Source organism: Borostomias antarcticus, assembly GCF_949987555.1.
Source record: "Borostomias antarcticus genome assembly, chromosome: 24".
Lineage (NCBI taxonomy): Eukaryota > Metazoa > Chordata > Actinopteri > Stomiiformes > Stomiidae > Borostomias > Borostomias antarcticus.
In genome coordinates this window covers 13,764,131-13,789,130 of record NC_140257.1, presented here as the reverse complement: position 1 = coordinate 13,789,130, position 25,000 = coordinate 13,764,131, and the positions used below count along the sequence as shown (strand labels likewise).

Genomic DNA, 25,000 nt, shown 5'->3' with positions numbered 1-25,000 from the left:
GTGTGTGTGTAAGGATGAGGAGTTCAGCAGCGTATGGCAGTCCCTACAGAGCGCCGGACCTCCACAGAAGCCACCAGCTCACTGGCAGAGTGTGAGTCCGTGTTCCGTGCCTGACCTGTGACCTGTGACCTCTGTCTCTGCTTGACCTGTTCTGTGAGCTCATCTCGTGCATGTTCTCGTCCCTCGTTCTCCCCCTCCCCTCCTCTCTCTCTCTCCCCTCCTCTTCTCTCTCCTCCTCCTCTCCTCCCTCTCCTCCTCCTGTTAACCCGTATCCAGGAAGGACAGTTCCAGCAGGGATCAGGCAGGAATCATCAACAGCATCAACAACAACCACAACCACAACAACAACAACAACCACAACCACATCAACAACAACAACAACCCCACAACAGACCTGTGAGTGTCCCTGACCACCTAACCAGTCTGTAACCTGCGTTCTGTGTTAAAAGCATCAGTTGGACAGGTCCCCTCACTCCTAGGCCTGTAACAAGTATTACATCATTGTCAAACCGCATGTATTATTTTTTTACCGCGATTACGCATTTAAAATTTAAAAACGTGATTATGCATTTAAAAATGTAAAATAAGCATTTTTTAGCTAACATTTAGACAGAGCACTGCAGTGTAGCATTTCATAACGGTTGCATTTGACAGTGGCTGTTGTGTATGATGGCTTCTAGAAGCAAGCTAGCTAACTAACATGGGACTCACCCTCCTCTCTGCTCAGGCTCTCTCTCTCTCTCTCACTCACACTCTCTCTGTTTCTCTCTCTCACTCTCTCTCTCTCTCTCACTCTCTCACTCTCACTCACTCACACACTCTCTCTCTCTCTCTCACTCACTCACTCACTCACTCTCACTGCAAGCGCCTTCCCCAAAAATCACAAAAATTAAATTGGGTTTAATTCCACTCAACGTAAAAAAAATAATAATAATAATAATTGACAATTATATTGTTAATCGCGATCATGAGTAATTGTTTAGCAAATTTTTTTTGGTTACAGCGTCTGTTACTGAATCAATGTGCCTAGTGTACATTCAGCGGTGATTTCATGTGAGTCTGACACCTCAGAGACTGTGTCCTGGTTAGGCCACGCCTCCTCAGGACACTACAGACCCCGCGGATGATCAGGCAGCAGAGAACTACGACTCCCATGAGCCCGAGCTGTAGGCCAAAAAGTCTTACTGGTCAGCGCAGAGCAGGATTCTAGACAAGAGACCAGTCAATAAATGAACGTTCAATGAACTGACTTTGTTGTAGGGTCTGTTATTGAATACATGAGCACTTTAGCACACTGTAACGTGGCACTTCAAACGGACAAAAAAAAGCAGTCAGTGCTGACAGAGATTGGGTGATTGTGTGTGTGTGACTTGTAATTGTGTGTGTGTGTGTGTGTGTGTGTCCTAACTGTGTCGTTCTACAGGGCCCTGCAGGCAGTATCCGACTACTGAAGAGGAACGAGGATGTCAACTCCCTGTTTCCTGCCTCGAACCCACCACCCAGGGTACTACAGGCTATCTGACGTCACGCTGACCTCATCCGTCATACTGACCTCATCCGTCATGCTGACCTCATCCGTCATACTGACCTCATCCGTCATACTGACCTCATCCGTCATACTGACCTCATCCGTCATACTGACCTCATCCGTCATACTGACCTCATCCGTCATACTGACCTCATCCTTCATACTGACCTCATCCGTCATGCTGACCTCATCCGTCATGCTGACCTCATCCGTCATGCTGACCTCATCCTTCATACTGACATCATCCGTCATGCTGACCTCATCCGTCATACTGACCTCATCCTTCATACTGACCTCATCCTTCATACTGACCTCATCCTTCATACTGACCTCATCCTTCATACTGACATCATCCGTCATACTGACCTCATCCATGGCTAGCTATAGTAGATAGTCCACCATATATATGTATAGTAGCATGTTTTCCAGCTAGCCAGCCTAGCGTAGATGAGCTATAAGCCAGCCAGCAGATCGGGGCGGTGATGTTTTCTGGCTACAGGCTACAACCTTACTTCTCCTCACGTTCTCCTTGCTCGTTGATATTAACATGTTAAGCAAGCTAACTCCTGCCATCTCTCCTCTGTCTCCTCTCCCTCCTTCTCTCCTCCCCTCCTTTTCTCTCCTCCTCTCTCTCCTCCTCCTCCTCTCTTTCCCCTCCTCCTCTCTCTTTCCCCTCCTCCTCTCTCTCATCCCCCTCCCCCCCCCCCCTCTCTCTCTCTCTAGCCCCAGGTCTCCTCAGAGTTCGAGGAGCTGATCGCCAACCTGAAGATCTCCAAGGGCAACGAGCACATTCCTCCCCCTCTCCCCAAGCCTGAGCCCGTCGGCGAATCAGATTGCCCGCTGTCTCCCCAGTCATTCGCTATGGTGCGTATTATAGTCACGTGTCAACAGTGCTATTGGCTGAACACATTCATATACCTCAGCTCTGCCCACTGAGGTAGGCGGTGCATTCGCCAGTTACAGGTGGTTTCCTCACTGTGATTGGTTGTGTCCCCCCGCGCAGAAGGGGACCCTGGTCCTGAAGGAGATGCTGAAGATTGACAGCTCTGGAACAGGAAGTCCCGCCCAGGACCTCGCCGGCTCCGCCCCCTCCGGCGGCCAGCTGCAGAACAGGAAACGACCCACCAAGAAGCTGGGTGAGGACTTGAAACCAGGTCACCGGTGGGCAGATTTAAAGTTAGAATCGGCGTGACCTCCTACCGTACCTGGAAAACGGGGCAGTCGCCCCCGGCAGAGATGAGAGAGAGAGATTCCCCTCCTCGCCGGTCGTCACGCGTCGCATCCCGAGCGCCATTCCGGAAGTGACGTCACATCGCAGTCCTCCTTCAATGTAGACGCGCGCAGAGGAAACCACCCTTTGTAACACCGTTCACTTGCCTTTCCTCCCCTTCTCTCTCTCTCTCTCTCTCTCTCTCTCTCTCTCTCTCCCCTCCCCAGCGGCGAGGATGAACGCCCCCCAGGGGGACTTGCCGTTGCCCCCGGCGGTCGGAGGAGGACCGGCGCCCCCCTTAGTCCCGCCCCCGGGCGCGATGCCCAGCATGGCCTCAGAGCTGGCCAGGATCTGCATGGGCCTGGGCCTGGCGCCGCCCGACTTCACCTTCCTGCACAACCGACAGGTGAGACGCGGAAGAACGCGCGCGCACACACACACGCACACACACACACACTCAATCACGTACCGACACACCGGAAAAGAGCAGATGGGTGTTCATCGCACGGGGATGTTCACATGCATACATTATATGGCATAGTACAGCCACACACACACACACACACACACCAGGTGAGGGGTGTGGGTGGATCGTCGAGTCTATCTGACCTCTGACCTCTCCCTCAGGGTCTGGTGTGCCAGGTGAAGCTGTCCACAGGCCTGATGGTCCACGGCCCCCAGTGTCCCTCTGAGAACGAGGCCAAAGAGAAGGCCGCCATCTTTGCCCTGCAGCGTCTGGTCAGTTTCGTAGAGAGAGTTAGAGAGCGGGCGTGTTTTTTTTGCGTGAGAGAGATGGTTTGAATGTTTTTTGTGTCTAATCTAATCTTGTCTACCGTGTGTGTGTGTGTGTGCGCGTGTGTGTGTGTGTGTGTGCATGTGCGTGTGTGCGCGTCTAGAACTCTGTGGGCTCCGGCTTCCCCCTGCCCCCGCCCCTTTTCGCCCCGGGCATCGGACAGATAAGACCACACCCTCTGGGTCACATGCCTCCCATCTTCGGCCAATCAGGTGAGCCCACAGGTCCCCGACGTAGGTCAGGAGCAGGTCCCGAGATGGGGGGCGAATGAAGTTCTCAGCATTGTCGTCCTCTCTCTCTCTCTCTCTCTCTCTCTCTCTCTCTCTCTCTCCTTCTCCAGGCGATCTCCTAATGCCCCCCCAGGGCTTCGGCCCCATCCACTGGGGCATGCCCCTGCCCCCCCACCAGGGACAGCCCTTCTACGGGGGCACCTTCCCCGGGGCGCGCGCCCAGGCCCCCTCCCTCCCCATCGGGTCGCACAACCAGTTCGTCCCCTTGCAGGTGAGACTCCCACCCAGAGGGATATCCGATATACATTATGACAAATCAAGAAACGACTCCTGGGATCAGTTTCACTGTTGCAATATGATCCCTGTGCACATATTCTGACATGACGAGAAATGACAACAATCATCCAAATATGACCGAGCACCAGCTTTTACAACAGCTGGATCATAGGCTAACATGTGAGACTATTCTAGTAGCTGTCCCTCGCGCTATGCTGGCAAACAAGTTGACATCGTACTACTACTACTACACACAAACACCGAACATTCAACATGGCGTTCATGAACATTAACTCATAAGCCGTTGCTATTGCCTACTTTCTTTCACTCTGCCACGGCTTGCTTCCATGCAAGGCTCACAGTCCGTGTGAATGACTTCCCTGAATGGCTACTGACACCTACTCGCTAAAATCGGTACATCTAAAGAATAGCAGGAGCCCTACAGGCAATCTATAAGTCAACAAATACCGCTCACATAACCAAAGAAATAGTCAAATAAAAATATATATAATGGGGGGTGTCATAGGTAGCAATACCGACTCCAAAATGTACGTCTGTCGCTTGCCATGAGGAGCCAGGGACGCACAAATTGAGTTAAAGCGTATTTTCCAGGCGTGCAGCTGCAGTGTGCGTTGGGTTCTTGGCTTCCCTGTGTAGAGGAGCACAGCATCTGAGGTGTCTGCATGGCGTTAGCGTCTAGAAGCTCCCGCTGTTCTGATGGCCTTAGCCACAGGAGTAACCTGTCACTATTGTTAACTCCGCTAACCTCTGGTCCTCTGACAGGGCTAATAGCCAGCCGGTGGGGAAAAGCATCCAGCTTTGGGGGTCAGGGGTCGCGTGTGTTTCTCCATCATCATGCTGCCATGGCTTTGATGCACAGGCTATTGGTTGTAAATGTACACACAAAGCGAATTGCAACTTGTTAATCAACTTCAATCAAATCGAAATCGAATTTTATTAGAATCAACAATTCATATTATAAAGTAGCTGGACTTGTGAGCGGTCGGCTGTTTGGCCGGCAGCCCGCGCTCACGGAAAGCTTTTGTCTGCCCCCTCGCCAAGGTGACTAAGAAGCGCGTGTCGTCAGGGAAGAAGAGCCAGGAGTACGGCGCCGCCCTCGCCGCGGTCAGGAGCCAGAACCAGGCCCAGCAGCACCCCTCCCCCCCGGCCGCCGCGCCCTCCGCCGGCCCCAAGACCCCGCCTCCGTCCGGCCAGACCGCAGCGCTAGGGACCCCCCCTTCCGCCCCGCGGACCCCCCGCCAGAACCCCCCCCCAGCCCCCGGCTCTGGCCACACCCCCGGCTCCGCCTCCAAGAGGAAACACAGGAAGCTGGCGGTGAACTTCGAGGCGGCCAAAGTCACGGAGTGACCGCCGCTCCTCCCGTGTTGGTGATGTTGTTGTCGTTGTTGTTGTCGTGTTTTTGTTTTGTTTTTAAAATGGGGGACTGTGTCGCTTTGGCCTCCCCAGTGTGCGGCGGCCTCTGGCCTCTAACGGACCGGCTGGAGTACCAGGTTGTGGTTTGAGACGGAGCCCTAGCTCTTCCCTGTGGGGAGAAGGAGGAGGGGACTGTAACCATGGCAATAAGGACTCGGCCCAGACCAAGCCCAAGTGCTGTTTGTGTTTGTCAGATGGATTAATAGTCTGTGTGGCCAGGCCTCGTCAAGCAGAAACACATTAAGTGGGTTAGTTCAGCTCCGGACCTGTAATCACGTGGCTGATCTATAGTCGTCTTGTTTTTTAATGCCTTTTTTAATTGTTTTGAAATTGCAATATGGTTTTGAAGTTGCAATAAAGTATAAGAGACACAACCCAGGAACATCATGTCAACAGGCTACATATAGACCCTCAGTTACACCAGATCAACACAGACACAACCCAGGAACATCATGACATCATCAGCATGCTACATTTAGACCCTCAGTTACACCAGATCAACACAGACACAACCCAGGAACATCATGACATCATCAGCATGCTACATTTAGACCCTCAGTTACACCAGATCAACACAGACACAACCCAGGAACATCATGACATCATCAGCATGCTACATTTAGACCCTCAGTTACACCAGATCAACACAGACACAACCCAGGAACAGCATGACAACAGGCTACTACTCACCTAACCATTACACCATCTTTAACCTAACCATTACACCATCTTTAACCTAACCATTACACGATCTTTAACCTAACCATTACACCATCTTTAACCTAACCATTACACCATCTTTAACCTAACCATTACACCATCTTTAACCTAACCATTACACCATTTTTAAACTTACCATTACACCATCTTTAACCTAACCATTACACCATCTTTAACCTAACCATTACACCATCTTTAACCTAACCATTACACCATCACTAAGCCATTACACAATCCTATAAACTGAGTGACTAAAGCATATATCAATGTCTGAAAAACTATACAATTATTTTCATAGGGTTATAAGCATGTACTGTTTCTCTATTTTCTTGTCTCGCTCTGTACAAACGTTCGGTGACGTGACGCGGGGCACTGTTCTCTGGCCAACGAGTGCACACCAGCCCTCAAGAAACGTTACTGCAGGCCGACAACTTTCACAGTTTACAGTTTCAAAATCATACATTTCAGAATTATTACATATTTTTTACATCAAGCTGTTTACCTTCACATGAAAACGCCAGAAATTGATTACTTAGAGTAATAGGCTTACAGTAGGCCTAATACATACATCTACTGTATAATATATTTAGACGAACGGTAGGGGTAGGTAGGGGTTGACCATGCACCTCACCGCCGAGCCACCAGGGGGGGCTGTGGCCACGGGATTGAAGCGGCCATATCTTGACATGGGAAGGTCACAGAGATGCACGGTTTGGACTGGCAGAAAGATCTCCAGATCTGAACGCAGCATTTCCTGTTCGCATGCACGTGCGCACCCACATGGCCAAAATAAAACTTTTGAGCAAAGCCAGCTCCCCCACACTGGGAGCTGGCTTTGCTCAAAGTTTTATTTTGGCCATGTGGGTGCGCACGTGCATGCGAGCAGGAAATGCTGCGACACAGGATTTGGACTGGGGTGCGCGGGGGGAGAGCCCCGAGTTCACCGGACCGCCCCCTGCCCGCTCTGACCCGAGGGGGGCGCCACAGAGCCACCCATTCACCTCCATTAATTTAGACTTGGGCCCAGGAGCCAAAATGTCAGTTTTAGATCAAACTTAATAACCCGTTCGATTAATAGACTTCGGCTGCTCTACGGTTACTAGGCTATTAATGATAAATCATAAATCGGTAACGAACACGCTGTGTGTACCGCCGTTCAAGTCGTGGGGTCAGAATCCAGGGTCAATGGAGACCGCCCTGATCCTCGCCTTGACTTCGGGCCAGCGAATCAGTGATCTGCGGTGCTGCCGACAGCCTGGGTGCCTCATAATCCCCTGTGGTGACCGTGAGGCCGCGCTGTATCCTAACCAACCTCTTTCGTTCCGAAGGTGCTTAAGAAGGCGTTTATTGCGCAGGCGTTGGAGCCGTGAGCTGGGTCAGTGGGTGAGGCGCACAGCAGCGGACAGGACCACGCCCCAGTTGATGGTCTCTTATGGCCCTGGTAAGGTTTCACCAAGAAGTTTGAAGTTCTTGCCGTATCAAGAGGTCTTCTGGGTAATCAGAATAGGAAGGATATAACAATAGATTTAGAAACCGTTTCCAGCTCTGATTACATGTTACATAGAAACTACCATATCTGTTTCCAGGTCGACCCATGAGCTTAGTTGGGATTTTAGGAAGGATACAGCCATGGAATTGAAATAGAAACTGACAATGTTGCATTTTCCAGCTCTGACTCCACTTTATTACATGGAAACTACTGGCTCTGTCTCCATGTAACAAATCGGGGATTTAGGGGTAACTACTGTACCCTGGTAACTACACAGGTAACTGCTACTAAGTTTACCCATGCTACACCCCTCCGCCGAATTTCATGAACATCAGTCTGGTAGACTGCATAATCCTATTCCAAAAAATGAATGGAGGTGAATAGGCGGCCATGTTTGGGAGGCTCGTGGACCCGCCCCGTGATTCGGATCCACTCCAAAATTCTTAGTTGGCTCATGCTACACACCTCCACCGAATTTCATGAAAATCGGTCTGGTACTGTCGTTTTTGCGTAATCCTACTAACAAACAAATCAATAACCCAACTAGAAATGGTGTTCAGAGAGCACAGACATCCTCTCATGAACGAATTCTGTGACTTTGCGCCCGAGCATGTCAGCAGGACATGTTTGGTAAGAGAGATCTTTATGCCACTCCAAATCCTGTGTCTATGACCTTCCCATGTTGAGATATGGCCTAAGTTGGCCCATTCTACACACCGAGTTTCATGAAAATCTGTTTTTGGTAGATTTGGCGTAACCCTGCTACAAACAAACAAACCAATAAACCAACCAATAATCAAACAAACACACAACACCGAAAACATTACCTCTCGCCTTGCGCTGTCGCTGGGGCAGAGGTAACGAGCTACATTAGCCTTTGATGTTGTTATACAACATTGTCTTTTTGCACTTACTGCACATTGCAATTTGTTGCTATAATGACTTGTTATTGACTCCTCTTCTGGTTTTATCAATTGACATGTTTTTGTTTTTGTATGGTGATTGATCTGTCTGTGGTAATTGATTAATGTGCTTTTTAAGCTGCAAACTACATTTCCCTTGCGGGACAATAAAGATGTGGATTTCATTAATATCTTGTTGATGTCTGAACTGGTGTTCTAACAACATTCTAAACTGTTCCCTAGAATGGACAGTAGATTCAGATTCAGATCTTTATCTAGACCGTGGATTCCCAAACTCCATCAATGTGGGCCTCCCCTCTGAAAACAGTGACACACCCGCGCCCCCCAAACCCCCCAACTTTGTCCATTTTGCAAGGCGGTATGTATGCTATATTTCGCACAATACATTCATGCCTGTGGGGGGAGGCTCTCTCTGAACTATCCACAAATGTAGTATACATCTCTCCCATTATTTCAATTTTCTGACCTTTAAAATCACGTTTCATTCATAAAAAAACATAGAAAATTCAAAAATAAACATGATTTTCCTTTCTTCTTTTTTTACCCATCCCTTCGCGCCTCCCCTGAATTTCTTTGGGGCCCCCCAGGGGAGGCGCGCCTCACAGTTTGAGAATGCCTGATATAGACGTACAGTACAGTGTACATGTACAATCACAGTGAAATGGTCCTGCCAGCTCCATGATGTGCTCGATTACAGATAGGTTACACACACAATTTACAAATTGCACATCTATACAATATAAGATCAAAGATAATGTACCTTTAAGTAGATGGTATGAATGGGGCTTCAACATTTGCTGTATTAACAGTCATCCAGTCATAACAGTCATCTTCCAAGTCCAGCTGCTACTAATGAGACAAAAATGTCCTTAATTGTATAACCCTGCCATAAAATATCAGTACAATCACAAAGATAAACTATGGGGAAACAAACATTCTCAACCTGCACTTGAAGAAGAGCATACAGTTAGCCCATGGTTTGAGGAGGTTGAGTGTGGGGGCTGGGGCAGAACTGCGGGGTGATGAAGACTCAGCCCCAGATAGCAAGCGGATCTGGGCCATATATGGGCCGGAACTAAGCCACAAGTGCCAGATCTGGCCTGTATATGGCCCTGATCGGTGCTGTCTGGGGCCTGTCCTCAGCTAAGGAGCTGCATGTCTCAGCTCTGTACAACCAGACAGGGGCAAGAGAGGCTGTGGCTCAGGAGGTAGAGCGGGTCGTCCAATGAGCGCAGGGTCAACGGTTCGAATCCCAGCTCCTCCTGACCCCATATCGAAGTGTCCTTGGGCACGACACTGAACTCCAAATTACTCCCAATGAGCAGGTTAGCACCTTGGATGAGCAGCTGCCACCATTGGTGTGTGTAAGTTGCATTATGTGCTGGCGAATTGCCAGTTTTATCCACCACAAACTCAATATTTCTTGCTTCTGCCAAGTTTGCCAATTTCCTGGTGCACAAAGAACACATTTGCACCACAGTGGGTTGTCCAGCGCAATATTAACTGTTGAAATGAAACAACAACATCCGCGCTATGCAAGTTTGAGGTCAAATAATGTGGTTGCGTTAAGTTCCAACTATGCAATCTGGTGATGTTATGGATGTGCACAGCGCACATGAATGTGAAATCAGGATAATGTTGTGTAAATGTTGTGAAGCACCCGTTCAGGGAATCCATGGGTAACTTTCAAGCTGTTGTCAATAAAGCTTCAAAACTGTTCAACCACAGCTTATGGAGCTACACACTGTCCTCAGTTGAACAGAAGTTCCCTGTTGAGGAAAAAGAGCTAGCGCTGTAGGCGAAAAACTGGGGGGCATTTGAAGGAGTTGGCTCAAGGTCAAAAGATCACAGTCAGAACCCCCAGAGTATGATGCGTCGGTATCTCAGGAAATGTACGGTAGAAAACACCAAAGGGACAAACTGCAGGTGGGGGAAGTAGGAGGACATCCGTCGTGACCTTGACCTTGACCTTGACATAGGTCCGACTGGGCCTGTCGTCAACAATAAACCACCTAAATAGGACAAGACAGAGTAGTCATATGAGTGAGAGCTGTACACTGATGGCTCGAAAAAAGGACATGACAGTAAGGCCGTTTATCCTGAAAAACGGGACAGAACGAGGACGTCAATGAGGCCATATCCCAGATATGTCCCAGACAGGAGAGGTGACAGCCAGAGTGATCATAGACAGATATGACTGTGTGCAGGGCTTGAAAGAGGGCCGGGACCTCGGCAGGAGGATGGTTTTGAGAGGGCTAAAGGGAAAGAAGTAGCTCACAAAGATCTGTGCCAAAAGACTGCCGAGCTGCGGCACAAGTGGCCCCTAGAGGTGACCAACCAGAGGGCTGATACCACGGAGGGGGCACACTGGCAGGGGAACACAGAGCCGGACCACGACTGTATGTGCACCAGTGTTGGATAGCGACGGTCGGGGGTTGAGGAACGGGACGAGGCACCCAGAGGAAGGGTGGTCCCACCTGAGTGTGTGGAGGAGGGTCGTAAGAGAGCTCGGGTCACGCTTCCCACGCGCTGGGAACCCGAAAAGCAGAAGCTGCTGGTTCCAGAACGGGATGTCTGCCATGTTTTCAAAACCTGCGTTGTGTGTGGGCGATATAATGCATGGCGAAGGGTCAGCGGAGGGTAAGCAGACTATCAAAAGCACCACACCGTGGATGTAGCTGGACCCCCCTGGGGGTTGATGGGGAAAAAGGGAGAGAAATACCTTTTTGCGCTGGTGGACTCGATGTCAGGGTACATGGTTGTTAAGCCAGTACAGAAAGCCAATGGCAGCAGCGTTGTGGGGACAACACAGTCTAAAAACAACCCTTCACTTTATTATGTAATTAATCAGCTGATGTAATCGTTTCCTTCATGTTGAGCACACGGGCAGGAAGCTCTGCATCCGGCCTCAACGTCCGAGCACCAACCAGGCCTTCGCCCTACTTGCACTAGTCACAAATACCACACCATTTGATTTGATTTGATTTGATTTGAAGTTTGATTAGAAGTAGGCTACACACAGTCAACAAAAGATTTCTAACCTAAGGATCATAAAAGCATGCTATCAAGACTCTAGTACAACTACACTACTACTACAATAGTTTGAGAATATAAAAGAGAGCTACCTACCAGTTATACCTAGATAGCCCTATAATACATACAGTGAATCCGAAAAGTATTCATAATCCTTAACTTTTTCCACATTTTTTCATGTTACAGTCTTATTCCAGAATGGATTAAATTCATGTTTTCTCAAAATTCTACACACTACATCCCATAATGACAAAGTGAATGTGAGGGGTTTTTAGATTTTTTTTAGAAAATGTTTCAAAAATGTAAAAAAACTAAAATATCACATGTACATAAGTATTCACTCCCTTTGCGATGATACTCAAAATGGAGCTCAGGTGCATCCTGTTTCCACTGATCATCTGATCAGGACTCTTCCTAGAGCTGGCCGCCTGGAGGAATCGAGCAACCTTCCAGAAGAAGAACAACCATCTCTGCAGCACTCCACCAATCAGGTCTTTGTTATGTTATGTTATGTTATGTTTTATTTATAATGCGCCCCCCAACCACTGTTACATCAGCCCGGGGCACAGCCTGGGTACAGAAACAAACAAACAAGAACAGAGGACTGCAGAGACACACAAAATAATCTAGAAACTCAATTTAAGACACACGACAAGGACATGAATTAGAGATCATCTGCGACAAAGAGGTGAGTTTTAAGCTGTGCTCTAAAAGAGTCCAGGGTGGTGGCGGACTTGATGTTCAGAGGAAGCTTGTTCCATAGCCCAGGTGCCATCACTGAGAATGCACGGTCTCCCTTTGTGACAAGTTTTGACCGTGGGACCTTCAGAGTCATCTGGTTGTCAGATCTGAGCCGGCGACCAGGCCTGAAGCTGGTAGGTTGGTCCTGGAGATCTTTGATGTACGCTGGGGCGAGACCATTGAGGGCTTTGAAGACATATGTGAGGATCTTGAATTTCCCTCTGCGCTTCACTGGGAGCCAGTGAAGGGAGGAGAGGACAGGAGTGAAAAGCGATACCAATTGTTGGCCCTGACTGACAAATTTGTCTGAGCCCTGGTATACCTCAGCTGTAGTGGAGAGTTGGGTGCTAGCAGCACTCCTGTCCCTGTCCGTCCCCTACATGCCTTCTATCTGCAGGGAGCTCAGTACTGCTGAACTGGGGATCACATCCAGAGATCTCCTCCGACCTCATCACTCTACCTAAAGCCTGGATTGCTCAACTCCGGACTCTGGAGAGCAGGCTACAAAACACTGTGGCATTTGTGAGGTAAGATCAAACATACAGGACAGTTTCTTAAACTTGTATTCACATGTTGTTGCAAAACACAGTTAAGGGTGAAATTTAACCAAACAATGGATTGCTAAACTCCGGACTTCCGTTGTTAATAGCAGGCTATAAAACAGAAGAGATTCACAGTGCTGGGCACAGACAAGATGAAGACTCAGGTGAGATCACTCCTCCTGCTGGCCCTGGCTGCCCTTCTGGTCAAGGTTCAGACATCGTCCGAGCTCAGCTATGAAGACACCATTGTAGGCCTGTTCGCCAGGGAAGACGTCGAAGGCCGTACTTTCCGCCCACTACTCCAAGATCTCCAAGTTGAAACTGTGAGTATGACAGCAGGAGATGTACAGTATTCAACACCCTCTTGACTATAGAAAAGTGATTTTTATTTGTTATTTCTTTCCAGTTGAGCCCAGAGGATGTGGACGAGTCAGCTCTGACAATGAAACGCCTCAGATTCGCTGCGCAGGAGACTGTGTGCAATGGACCCCAAGAGCAGCGAGAGGAAGAATGTGCTCTAAAGCAGAATGGGGTGAGGAGAAGAGAAACAGTGTTGGAACAGAAAAACTTTTGTTTGTTTGTTTGTTGATACTTTTATAATGGAATATGGAATGAGATCCACTTTTTGTTCCTGACTAATATATCCATTCCTCACATGGCAGCAACAATTGGTGTGCAGCCTGGTGGTCAGTCACCCAGTCCAGGACATCAGCAAAATCATCACCTCAGAAGTGGCTTGTGAGCAAATGGAGCCAGAAGATGCTTTGGAGGTCGGCTTACTGAGAATATACAGTATAGCATCTATTTTGTTCATCTTTGAAACAGTTAAATAACTGAAATGTCTTCTTACATCTGTGTTTGTTTTGTGTTTTTGTTGTTGTTTTTGTTGTTATCCCTGATTGCAGCCAAAGATTCGTTCAAGGAGGGGTCTCCGGAAGTGGCTCAAGAAAAGGGAGAGAAGGATCCGGCACTGGGTTAAGAAAAATAAGGACAAGATCAAGACAGGGATCGCGGTGATCAAAGGGATCTCCGCCATCAGTGGCTAAATTATTTGATACAATCAGTCATTGATAAAAATGTGAAGAATTGACACATGGGCATTATGTTTGGAAGTTGGCGTCAACACACTGAAAACATTTGTTTTACATTTGTTGAATTTCACTGTTGAACATGTTCAAGAATAAATAAATAAAAATCTAGTCATTTGCATTACGTTATTTATTTTATTTCAAATCAAGTACATTACATCTTGGGACACACTTCAATGATAATACATACAATATAAGAATAATTTTCCTGTATCCAGTTGCAGAAAACAAATCAAATGTGTACTGTTATTTTGGCATGATGATGTTCAGCTAGAGTTTCTTATTACAAACAAGCAAGCAAAACAAACCTAAATTAAAGCTGCTACGCAGCATTGGGTCAGGGCCGGGCATTTCACAGAGGAAGAGAAAGAAGGAGACAAATGACAATTACAAGAGGGTCTAGGTGTACACATATATACACACAAACTGGTTGCAGGCATACACTGTATGTCCTGTTAACTGCTACAAGATTTGAGGTTGTGACACGGTCTCAGCTCTATTCTGTCCTGGCCCCACAGTGGTGGAATGAACTGCCCACTGACAGCAGGAAAGCACAGTCGCTGCCCATATTTCACCACAGGCTCAAAACTCACCTCTTCAAGAAGTACTACCAGGATCGCTCCTCTTAAACACCTATTGTACTTTTAGTTATTTACTTTTGCACTTTGCCTTAAGCACTGTCTGTGTGAACTGTGAAGTCTTTCAGAAACCACACCGTGGGGACTAGTGTGCATGGATGTAGCTGGACCCCCCTGGGGGTTGATGGGAAAAAGGGAGAGAAATACCTTTTTGCGCTGGTGGACTCGATGTCAGGGTACTTGGTTGTTAAGCCAGTACAGAAAGCCAATGGCAGCAGCGTTGTGGGGACAACACAGTCTAAAAACAACCCTTCACTTTATTATGTAATTAATCAGCTGATGTAATCGTTTCCTTCATGTTGAGCACACGGGCAGGAAGCTCTGCATCCGGCCTCAACGTCCGAGCACCAACCAGGCCTTCGCCCTACTTGCATTAGTCACAAATACCACACCATTTGATTTGATTTGATTTGAAGTTTGATTAGAAGTAGGCTACACACAGTCAACAAAAGATTTCTAAGTTAAGGTTCATAAAAGCATACTTTCAAGACCAGTTCTACTAACAATAGTTTGAGAATATAAAAGAGCTAACTACCAGATATACCTAGATAGCCCTATAATGCAGACAGTGCATCCGAGAAGTATTCAAATCCCTTCACTTTTTCCACATTTTGTAATGTTACAGCCTTATTCCAAAATGTATTCAATTCATGTTTTCTCAAAATTCTACACACTATACCCTTTAATGACAAAGTTTTTTAGAATGTTTTGCAAATGTTAAAAAAATAAATACATACAAATATCACATGTACATAAGTATTCACTCCCTTTGCGATGACACTCAAAATGGAGCTCAGGTGCATCCTGTTTCCACTGATCATCTGACCAGGACTCTTCCTAGAGCTGGCCGCCTGGACAAACTGAGCAATCAAGCAACCTTCCAGAAGAAGAACAACCATCTCTGCAGCACTCCACCAATCAGGCCTTTATGATAGAGTGGCCACACAGAAACCACTCCTCAGTAAAAAGCACATGACAGCCTGCTTGGAGTTTGCCAAAAGGCACCTAAAGACTCTTTAGGCTTAGGCTTATCAAAGCAGACATTGGACCCCCTGCTGGTACCTCACAATCCTGCAAGGATATCGGGACAAGTCTTTCACTCTTCTCCCTGTTCGTTCCCTCTCAAGAGGTTCTCTATCTCTGCCCCACTCACCCCCCTGAGCATCCTCCGAGCTCCCCTGGTTGGTATTCCGTGGTATTCTGGGATGTTGGTTGATCAATCATGGTTGCTGTGACTACCCCGTCAGGAACTGGCTGTGTGGATCAGGGCTGTGGCCTCTGGCTGACCAGGCTCAGTGGGCAGTACCGGATGCACGTCCACCCGTGGCCGGTCAGGCCTAAGAGGCACAACCCGGGCCGTTTCTCCCTGTGACTTCCATCTCCTACCTCTCCTATTCTGGCCTCTCTGAGCTCCTCCCCTTCCTCTCTGGAGCCCCCCCCCCCTCCCCCCACAGCCCCTTCAGTAACCATCACACCCGTTCTGGAAATCACATCCCCCCCCCCCAGTCCCACTGATAACCTCTCTGGAAACCACTGTGGTCTCCCTGTCCCTCTAGTGAAAAGGGATAGCAATTGTCGGCCCGACTGACAAATTTGTCTGAGCCCTGGTATACCTCAGCTGTAGTGGAGAGTTGGGTGCTAGCAGCACTCCTGTCCCTGTCCGTCCCCTACATGCCTTCTATCTGCAGGGTGCTCAGTACTGCTGAACTGGGGATCACATCCAGAGATCTCCTCCGACCTCATCACTCTACCTAAAGCCTGGATTGCTCAACTCTGGAGAGCAGGCTACAAAACACTGTGGCATTTGTGAGGTAAGATCAAACATATAGAACTGTTTCTTAAACTGATATTTACATGTTGTTTCAAAACACTGTTATGAAATTTTTAAAAACCCTGGATTGCTGAACTCCGGACTTCCCTTGTTAAGAGCAGGCTATAAAACAGAAGAGATTCACAGTGCTGGGCACAGACAAGATGAAGACTCAGGTGAGATCACTCCTCCTGCTGGCCCTGGCTGCCCTTCTGGTCAAGGTTCAGACATCGTCCGAGCTCAGCTATGAAGACACCATTGTAGGCCTGTTCGCCAGGGAAGATGTCGAAGGCCGTACTTTCCGCCCACTACTCCAAGATCTCCAAGTTGAAACTGTGAGTATGACAGCAGGAGATGTACAGTATTCAACACCCTCTTGACTATAGAAAAGTGATTTTTATTTTTTATTTCATTCCAGTTGAGCCCAGAGGATGTGGACGAGTCGGCTCTGACAATGAAACGCCTCAGATTCGCTGCGCAGGAGACTGTGTGCAATGGACCCCAAGAGCAGCGAGAGGAAGAATGTGCTCTAAAGCAGAATGGGGTGAGGAGAAGAGAAACAGTATTGGAACAGAAAAACTTTTTGTTTGTTTGTTTGTTGATACTTTTATACTGGAATACGGAAAGAGATCCTCTCTTTGTTCCTGACTAATATATACATTCCTCACACGGCAGCAACAATTGGTGTGCAGCCTGGTGGTCAGTCACCCAGTCCAGGACATCAGCAAAATCATCACCTCAGAAGTGGCTTGTGAGCAAATGGAGCCAGAAGATGCTTTGGAGGTCGGCTTACTGAGAATATATAGCATCTATTTTGTTCATCTTTGAAACTGTTAAATAACTGAAATGTCTTCTTACATCTGTGTTTGTTTTGTGTTTTTTTTTTTGTTATCCCTGATTGCAGCCAAAGATTCGTTCAAGGAGGGGTCTCCGGAAGTGGCTCAAGAAAAGGGAGAGAAAGATCCGGCACTGGGTTAAGAAAAATAAGGACAAGATCAAGACAGGGATCGCGGTGATCAAAGGGATCTCAGCTGTCAGTGGCTAAATTATTTGATACAATCAGTCATTGATAAAAATGTGAAGAATTGACACATGGGCATTATGACTGGAAGTTGGCGTCAACACACTGAAAACATTTGTTTTACATTTGTTGAATTTCACTGTTGAACATGTTCAAGAATAAATAAATAAATACAAATCTAGTCATTTGCATTACGTTATTTATTTTATTTCAAATCAAGTACATTACATCTTGGGACACACTTCAATGATGAAATACATACAATATAAGAATAATTTTCCTGTATCCAGTTGCAGAAAACAAATCAAATGTGTACTGTTATTTTGGCATGATGATGTTCAGCTAGAGTTTCTTATAACAAACAAGCGAGCAAAACAAACCTAAATTAAAGCTGCTATGCAGCACTGGGTCAGGGCCGGGCATTTCACAGAGGAAGAGAAAGAAGGAGACAAATGACAATTACAAGAGGGTCTAGGTGTACACATATATACACACAAACTGGTTGCAGGCATACACTGTATGTCCTGTTAACTGCTACAAGATTTGAGGTTGTGACACGGTCTCAGCTCTATTCTGTCCTGGCCCCACAGTGGTGGAATGTACTGCCCACTGACAGCAGGACAGCACAGTCGCTGCCCATATTTCACCACAGGCTCAAAACTCACCTCTTCAAGAAGTACTACCAGGATCGCTCCTCTTAAACACCTATTGTACTTTTAGTTATTTATTTTTGCAGTTTGCCTTAAGCACTGTGTGTGTGAACTGTGAAGTCTTTCAGAAACCACACCGTGGGGGCTAGTGTGCATGGATGTAGCTGGACCCCCCTGGGGGTTGATGGGAAAAAGGGAGAGAAATACCTTTTTGCGCTGGTGGACTCGATGTCAGGGTACTTGGTTGTTAAGCCAGTACAGAAAGCCAATGGCAGCAGCGTTGTGGGGACAACACAGTCTAAAAACAACCCTTCACTTTATTATGTAATTAATCAGCTGATGTAACCGTTTCCTTCATGTTGAGCACACGGGCAGGAAGCTCTGCATCCGGCCTCGACGTCCGAGCACCAACCAGGCCTTCGCCCTACTTGTATTAGTCACAAATACCACACCATTTGATTTGATTTGATTTGATTTGATTTGAAGTTTGATTAGAAGTAGGCTACACACAGTCAACAAAATATTTCTAACTTAAGGTTCATAAAAGCATACTTTCAAGACCAGTTCTACTAACAATAGTTTGAGAATATAAAAGAGCTAACTACCAGTTATACCTAGATAGCCCTATGATGCAGACAGTGCATCCGGGAAGTATTCAAATCCCTTCACTTTTTCCACATTTTGTTATGTTACAGCCTTATTCCAAAATGGATTAAATTCATGTTTTCTCAAAATTCTACACACTATACCCTTTAATGACAAAGGTTTTTAGAATGTTTTGCAAATGTGTAAAAAATTAATACATACAAATATCACATGTACATAAGTATTCACTCCCTTTGCGATGACACTCAAAATTGAGCTCAGGTGCATCCTGTTTCCACTGATCATCTGATCAGGACTCTTCCTAGAGCTGGCCGCCTGGACAAACTGAGCAATCGAGAAACCTTCCAGAAGAAGAACAACCATCTCTGCAGCACTCCACCAATCAGGCCTTTATGATAGAGTGGCCACACAGAAACCACTCCTCAGTAAAAAGCACATGACAGCCTGCTTGGAGTTTGCCAAAAGGCACCTAAAGACTCTTTAGGCTTAGGCTTATCAAAGCAGACATTGGACCCCCTGCTGGTACCTCACAATCCTGCAAGGATATCGGGACAAGTCCTTCACTCTTCTCCCTGTTCGTTCCCTCTCAAGAGGTTCTCTATCTCTGCCCCACTCACCCCCCTGAGCATCCTCCGAGCTCCCCTGGTTGGTATTCCGGATGCATTTCCACCCGTGGCTGGTCAGGCCTAAGAGGCACAACCCGGGCTGTTTCTCCCTGTGACTTCCATCTCCTACCTCTCCTATTCTGGCCTCTCTGAGCTCCTCCCCTTCCTCTCTGGAGCCCCCCCCCCCCCCCCACAGCCCCTTCAGTAACCATCGCACCCTTTCGGGAAATCACCCCCCCCCCCAGCCCCCTCAGTCCCACTGATAACCTCTCTGGAAACCACTGTGGTCTCCCTGTCCCTCTAGTGAAAAGGGATAGCAATTGTCGGCCCTGACCGACAAATTTGTCTGAGCGCCCTGTTATACCTCAGCTGTAGTGGAGAGTTGGTTGCTAGCAGCACTCCTGTCCCTGTCCGTCCCCTACATGCCTTCTACCTGCAGGGAGGTCAGTACTGCTGAACTGGGGATCACATCCAGAGATCTCCTCCGACCTCATCACTCTACCTAAAGCCTGGATTGCACAACTCCGGACTCTGGAGAGCAGGCTATAAAACACTGTGGCATTTGTGAGGTAAGATCAAACATATAGAACTGTTTCTTAAACTGATATTCACATGTTGTTGCAAAACACTGTTATGAAATTTTTAAAAACCCTGGATTGCTCAACTCCAGACTTCCCTTGTTAAGAGCAGGCTATAAAACAGAAGAGATTTACAGTGCTGGGCACAGACAAGATGAAGACTCAGGTGAGATCACTCCTCCTGCTGGCCCTGGCTGCCCTTCTGGTCAAGGTTCAGACATCGTCCGAGCTCAGCTATGAAGACACCATTGAAGGCCTGTTCGCCAGGGAAGACGTCGAAGGCCGTACTTTCCGCCCACTACTCCAAGATCTCCAAGTTGAAACTGTGAGTATGACAGCAGGAGATGTAGAGTATTCAACACCCTCTTGACTATAGAAAAGTGATTTTTATTTTTTATTTCTTTCCAGTTGAGCCCAGAGGATGTGGACGAGTCGGCTCTGACAATGAAACGCCTCAGATTCGCTGCGCAGGAGACTGTGTGCAATGGACCCCAAGAGCAGCGAGAGGAAGAATGTGCTCTAAAGCAGAATGGGGTGAGGAGTAGAGAAACAGTGTTGGAACAGAAAAACTTTTTGTTTGTTTGTTTGTTGATACTTTTATACTGGAATATGGAAAGAGATCCACTCTTTGTTCCTGACTAATATATCCATTCCTCACACGGCAGCAACAATTGGTGTGCAGCCTTGTGGTCAGTCACCCAGTCCAGGACATCAGCAAAATCATCACCTCAGAAGTGGCTTGTGAGCAAATGGAGCCAGAAGATGCTTTGGAGGTCAGCTTACTGAGAATATATAGCATCTATTTTGTTCATCTTTGAAACAGTTAAATAACTGAAATGTCTTCTTACATCTGTGTTTGTTTTGTGTTTTTGTTGTTGTTTTTGTTGTTATCCCTGATTGCAGCCAAAGATTCGTTCAAGGAGGGGTCTCCGGAAGTGGCTCAAGAAAAGGGAGAGAAGGATCCGGCACTGGGTTAAGAAAAATAAGGACAAGATCAAGACAGGGATCGCGGTGATCCAAGGGATCTCAAGCGTCAGTGGCTAAATTATTTGATACAATCAGTCATTGATAAAAATGTGAAGAATTGACACATGGGCATTATGATTGGAAGTTGGCGTCAACACACTGAAAACATTTGTTTTACATTTGTTGAATTTCACTGTTGAACATGTTCAAGAATAAATAAATAAAAATCTAGTCATTTGCATTACGTTATTTATTTTATTTCAAATCAAGTACATTACATCTTGGGACACACTTCAATGATGAAATACATACAATATAAGATTAATTTTCCTGTATCCAGTTGCACAAAACAAATCAAATGTGTACTGTTATTTTGGCATGATGATGTTCAGCTAGAGTTTCTTATTACAAACAAGCAAGCAAAACAAACCTAAATTAAAGCTGCTACGCAGCACTGGGTCAGGGCCGGGCATTTCACAGAGGAAGAGAAAGAAGGAGACAAATGACAATTACAAGAGGGTCTAGGTGTACACATATATACACACAAACTGGTTGCAGGCATACACTGTATGTCCTGTTACTGTAACTGCTACAAGATTTGAGGTTGTGACACGGTCTCAGCTCTATTCTGTCCTGGCCCCACAGTGGTGGAATGTACTGCCCACTGACAGCAGGACAGCACAGTCGCTGCCCATATTTCACCACAGGCTCAAAACTCACCTCTTCAAGAAGTACTACCAGGATCGCTCCTCTTAAACACCTATTGTACTTTTAGTTAACTTTTGCACTTTGCCTTAAGCACTGTGTGTGTGAACTGTGAAGTCTTTCAGAAACCAGGTCCGTTCCAGTTTCCACAACCTTCTATTTTTCTAACTCCCTTCTTCTCCTCCTTCATCTATCCATTCTTCTCTAGGTGGTCGTTAACCTGAGAGGAGAGACAGAGGGAATGAGAGAGAGAGAGACAGAGGGAATGAGAGAGAGAGAGACAGAGGGAATGAGAGAGAGAGAGACAGAGGGAATGAGAGAGAGAGAGACAGAGGGAATGAGAGAGAGAGAGACAGAGGCCCAATCTCAAACCAACCCCTAACCCCTCGCCCTACTGTATCCACTCCCCCTCCGTTTGCGTGTTCACGCCGAGCTTCGCCATGTTAAGGGCCGTCCCAAACCAATTAGCGCAGAGTGCGCTTGGAGTGCGAGTGGACTGTCAAACCCTTAACTAGCGAGCCTGTATCGGTGCAAGCTCCCGATAGCCGAAGCAGGAAGTGCACGTGCCAAAGTGATGCCGCAGGAAAACACATATAAATAAAGTTCCGTCTTCCTACACTGTCATTTATTTTAGATTATTTTACAGCACTCAAATATTTGTTTTTCTCACACTGATTTCACTGCCTCAAACAAAATAGCAGAATGTGGTGTCAAAAGATACAACCAAAAATAGGAGAACATCACTTTATCCCTAGATCACTTGACTTGTAGCAAACTCTTAAAAGCCTGTATTCATAGTTGACATAAAATAAATCTAAACAGGCCTAGATCTACGTCAAATTTACATCATGTATTCCATTATTTACAGGGACAATGGAACAGACAAAGCACAAAGCAGCTGATAAGGCTGCGACATGAAAATGCCTCTTCACACAAAAAGGAATGCTGCCAAAGAGGCATGGAAAAAATAAGTTATTTATTGATTGATGTATTTGTCTCGTGACAGTGTTATAGTGTTCATTTAGAGTTAGAGTTTATTTGCAAAAACATATTTGCGTTTGGATTTCTCATCATACATGTATTTCATTATAGTGATTTTTATTTTATTTTATAAATCATAAACATTTTTCCCACAAATCACCTAAACATGCCACGGTGACGGCCCTGTCCCGGTCGGTTCCAGTGGAGTGGCGAGTCCGTCCCACATTTGGCTTCCCATTTATATACCCTCCCCCTCAATTGAGAGTGCCCTCCACGTCTTTTGGAGTGACACTCGGTGGCGGAGTGGGAGTGGGCTGGTTTGGGATTGGGCCAAAGTCTGATTAGCTGTGACCCTCTGCCTTCCACTTCCTGTTTCTGTCCAGCAGTTCTGTCGATTCATGTCTTCCTGCTCTGCTGCACTGTGGACTTGTGTTTCAGCAGCTCTCTAGCTGTGGGTCTCTGCAAGGGGGGGCAGGTTTGTGTGGAAACTGCATGTGCTGTAATGTATGTGTAGTTGTACAGTATTTCTAGTTGCCCTTCGGGGACAATAAAGATATTCAGAATATAAACAATAAAAATCTTCAGAATATAAACAATAAAGATTAACTAGGGCTGGGGTGACGCTAAGTCGTCGTCATCGACTACATACAGTAAATACGTCGACTTGCAAAACGTGCGTCGACGTGTCGCAAAGGAGTAAGATGGCTGCGCCCGGTCAAAACTAACAGTATTGGAAATTGATTTTCTATTTATTTAGGCTATATAAATGTTAACTTGCACCTTTATCTTTCCAAAGCCATTCATAAGTAGCAATAAGATTAAGATATTTGTCTATTAGATTAAGATATTTGTATATATTCTGCTATATAAGTGCAGTCCATTTACCATTTTACCATTTAAGAAGCATTTAATCGACTAATCGGAAAAATAATCTTAATTATTTAATTAATTTTTAGAAAAATAGTCATTATAGCCCCACCCCCCCTCCACCACACACACACACACACACACACACACACACACACACACACACACACACACAACTACTTACAAATACGGGGTCCTTGTTGAGGCAGGCTTCGGTGATCTCTGTGAAGCTCTTGGATGAACTATATGAACACACTGGTGTGTCTTTAATGCTCCTGACTGAGTGAAGTTCTTCCCACACTGGTCACATTGGTGCGGCTTCTCTCCTGTATGAACACACTGGTGTTTCTTTAAGACTCCTGAATAAGTGAAGTTCTTCCCACACTGGTCACAGTGGTATGGCCTCTCTCCTGTATGAACACGCTGGTGTGTCCTGAGATTAAACTCTCTATTGAAGTTCTTCCCACACCAGTCACAGTGGTACGGCTTCTCTCCTGTATGAATAAGCTGATGTTTCTTAAAGTCTCCTGAATGAGTGAAGTTCTTCCCACACTGGTCACAGTGGTACGGCTTCTCTCCTGTATGAACTCGCTGGTGTGCCCTGAGACTAAACTCTCTACTGAAGTTCTTCCCACACTGGTCACAGTGGTACAGTTTCCCTCCTGTATGAACACGCTGATGTTTCTTTAACTCTTCTGACTGAGTGAAATTCTTCCCACACTTTTGCGGCTTCGCTACTGTATGAATATGCTGGTGTGTCCTGAGATGAGCCTTTAGACTGAAGTTCTTCCCACATTGGGCACAGTGGTACAGCTTCTCTCCTGTATGAACACGCTGGTGTTTCTTAAAGTCTCCTGAATGAGTGAAGTTCTTCCCACACTGGTCACAGTGGTACGGCTTCTCTCCTGTATGAACACGCTGGTGTGCCCTGAGATTAACCTCTCTACTGAAGTTCTTCCCACACTGGTCACAGTGGTACAGTTTCCCTCCTGTATGAACACGCTGATGTTTCTTTAACTCTTCTGACTGAGTGAAATTCTTCCCACACTTTTGCGGCTTCTCTCCTGTATGAATATGCTGGTGTGTCCTGAGATGAGCCTTTAGACTGAAGTTCTTCCCACATTGGGCACAGTGGTACAGCTTCTCTCCTGTATGAACACGCTGGTGTTTCTTTAAGAGTCCTGAATAAGTGAAGTTCTTCTCACACTGGTCACAGTGGTATGGTTTCTCTCCTGTATGAACACGCTTGTGTGTCCTGAGATTAAACTCTCTACTGAAGTTCTTCCCACACCAGTCACAGTGGTAAGGCTTCTCTCCTGTATGAACACGCTGGTGTTTCTTTAACTCTCCGGACTGAGTGAAGTTCCTCCCACACTGGTCACAGTGGTACGGCTTCTCTCCTGTATGAATACGCTGGTGTGCCCTGAGATGGGACTCCCTAGTTAAATTCTTCCCACACCAGTCACAGTGGTACGGCTTCTCTCCTGTATGAATACGCTGGTGTTTCTTAAAGTCTCCTGAATGAGTGAACTTCTTCCCACACTGGTCACAGTAGTACAGCTTCTC

At 46.7% G+C, this 25,000-nt stretch overlaps 4 protein-coding genes across 5 annotated transcripts in view; 3 read left to right on the top strand and 1 right to left on the bottom strand.

Annotated features, from left to right (window-relative positions):
* The window catches only part of xrn1 (5'-3' exoribonuclease 1), a 27,847-nt gene extending 21,077 nt beyond the window's left edge, over positions 1-6,770 (top strand). For both annotated transcript variants that reach the window (XM_084458395.1, XM_084458394.1), the window contains exons 32-41: positions 14-91; positions 277-396; positions 1,424-1,504; positions 2,252-2,392; positions 2,532-2,664; positions 2,966-3,144; positions 3,366-3,476; positions 3,635-3,743; positions 3,872-4,032; positions 5,100-6,770. In XM_084458395.1, coding sequence (XP_084314521.1) covers positions 14-91; positions 277-396; positions 1,424-1,504; positions 2,252-2,392; positions 2,532-2,664; positions 2,966-3,144; positions 3,366-3,476; positions 3,635-3,743; positions 3,872-4,032; positions 5,100-5,405 — 1,419 coding nt within the window. In that variant the 3' untranslated portion in view covers positions 5,406-6,770. The remainder of the gene's footprint in view (positions 1-13; positions 92-276; positions 397-1,423; positions 1,505-2,251; positions 2,393-2,531; positions 2,665-2,965; positions 3,145-3,365; positions 3,477-3,634; positions 3,744-3,871; positions 4,033-5,099) is intronic.
* A 9,097-nt stretch (positions 6,771-15,867) lies between these two features.
* Positions 15,868-17,570, top strand: LOC311325568 (uncharacterized protein; the record flags this gene model as incomplete). The annotated part of the gene is made up of 5 exons (XM_084458289.1): positions 15,868-15,975; positions 16,578-16,790; positions 16,874-16,999; positions 17,131-17,238; positions 17,360-17,570. The coding sequence occupies 5 exons, from the start codon at positions 15,868-15,870 to the stop codon at positions 17,498-17,500; spliced, it is 696 nt and encodes a 231-aa protein (XP_084314415.1). The 3' UTR covers positions 17,501-17,570.
* Positions 17,571-20,069: 2,499 nt separating this feature from the next.
* LOC311325567 (uncharacterized protein) lies at positions 20,070-21,031 on the top strand (the record flags this gene model as incomplete). The annotated part of the gene is made up of 4 exons (XM_084458288.1): positions 20,070-20,240; positions 20,324-20,449; positions 20,581-20,688; positions 20,819-21,031. The coding sequence occupies 4 exons, from the start codon at positions 20,070-20,072 to the stop codon at positions 20,957-20,959; spliced, it is 546 nt and encodes a 181-aa protein (XP_084314414.1). The 3' UTR covers positions 20,960-21,031.
* A 745-nt stretch (positions 21,032-21,776) lies between these two features.
* LOC311325566 (histone-lysine N-methyltransferase PRDM9-like) overlaps positions 21,777-25,000 on the bottom strand; it is a gene marked incomplete at both ends in the record, with an annotated part of 8,409 nt that continues 5,185 nt past the window's right edge. The window contains 3 exons of the mRNA XM_084458287.1: positions 21,777-21,806; positions 23,619-23,676; positions 24,894-25,000. The exon at positions 24,894-25,000 is cut by the window's right edge and continues 497 nt beyond it. Of these exons, the coding sequence (XP_084314413.1) occupies positions 21,777-21,806; positions 23,619-23,676; positions 24,894-25,000 (195 nt within the window). The remainder of the gene's footprint in view (positions 21,807-23,618; positions 23,677-24,893) is intronic.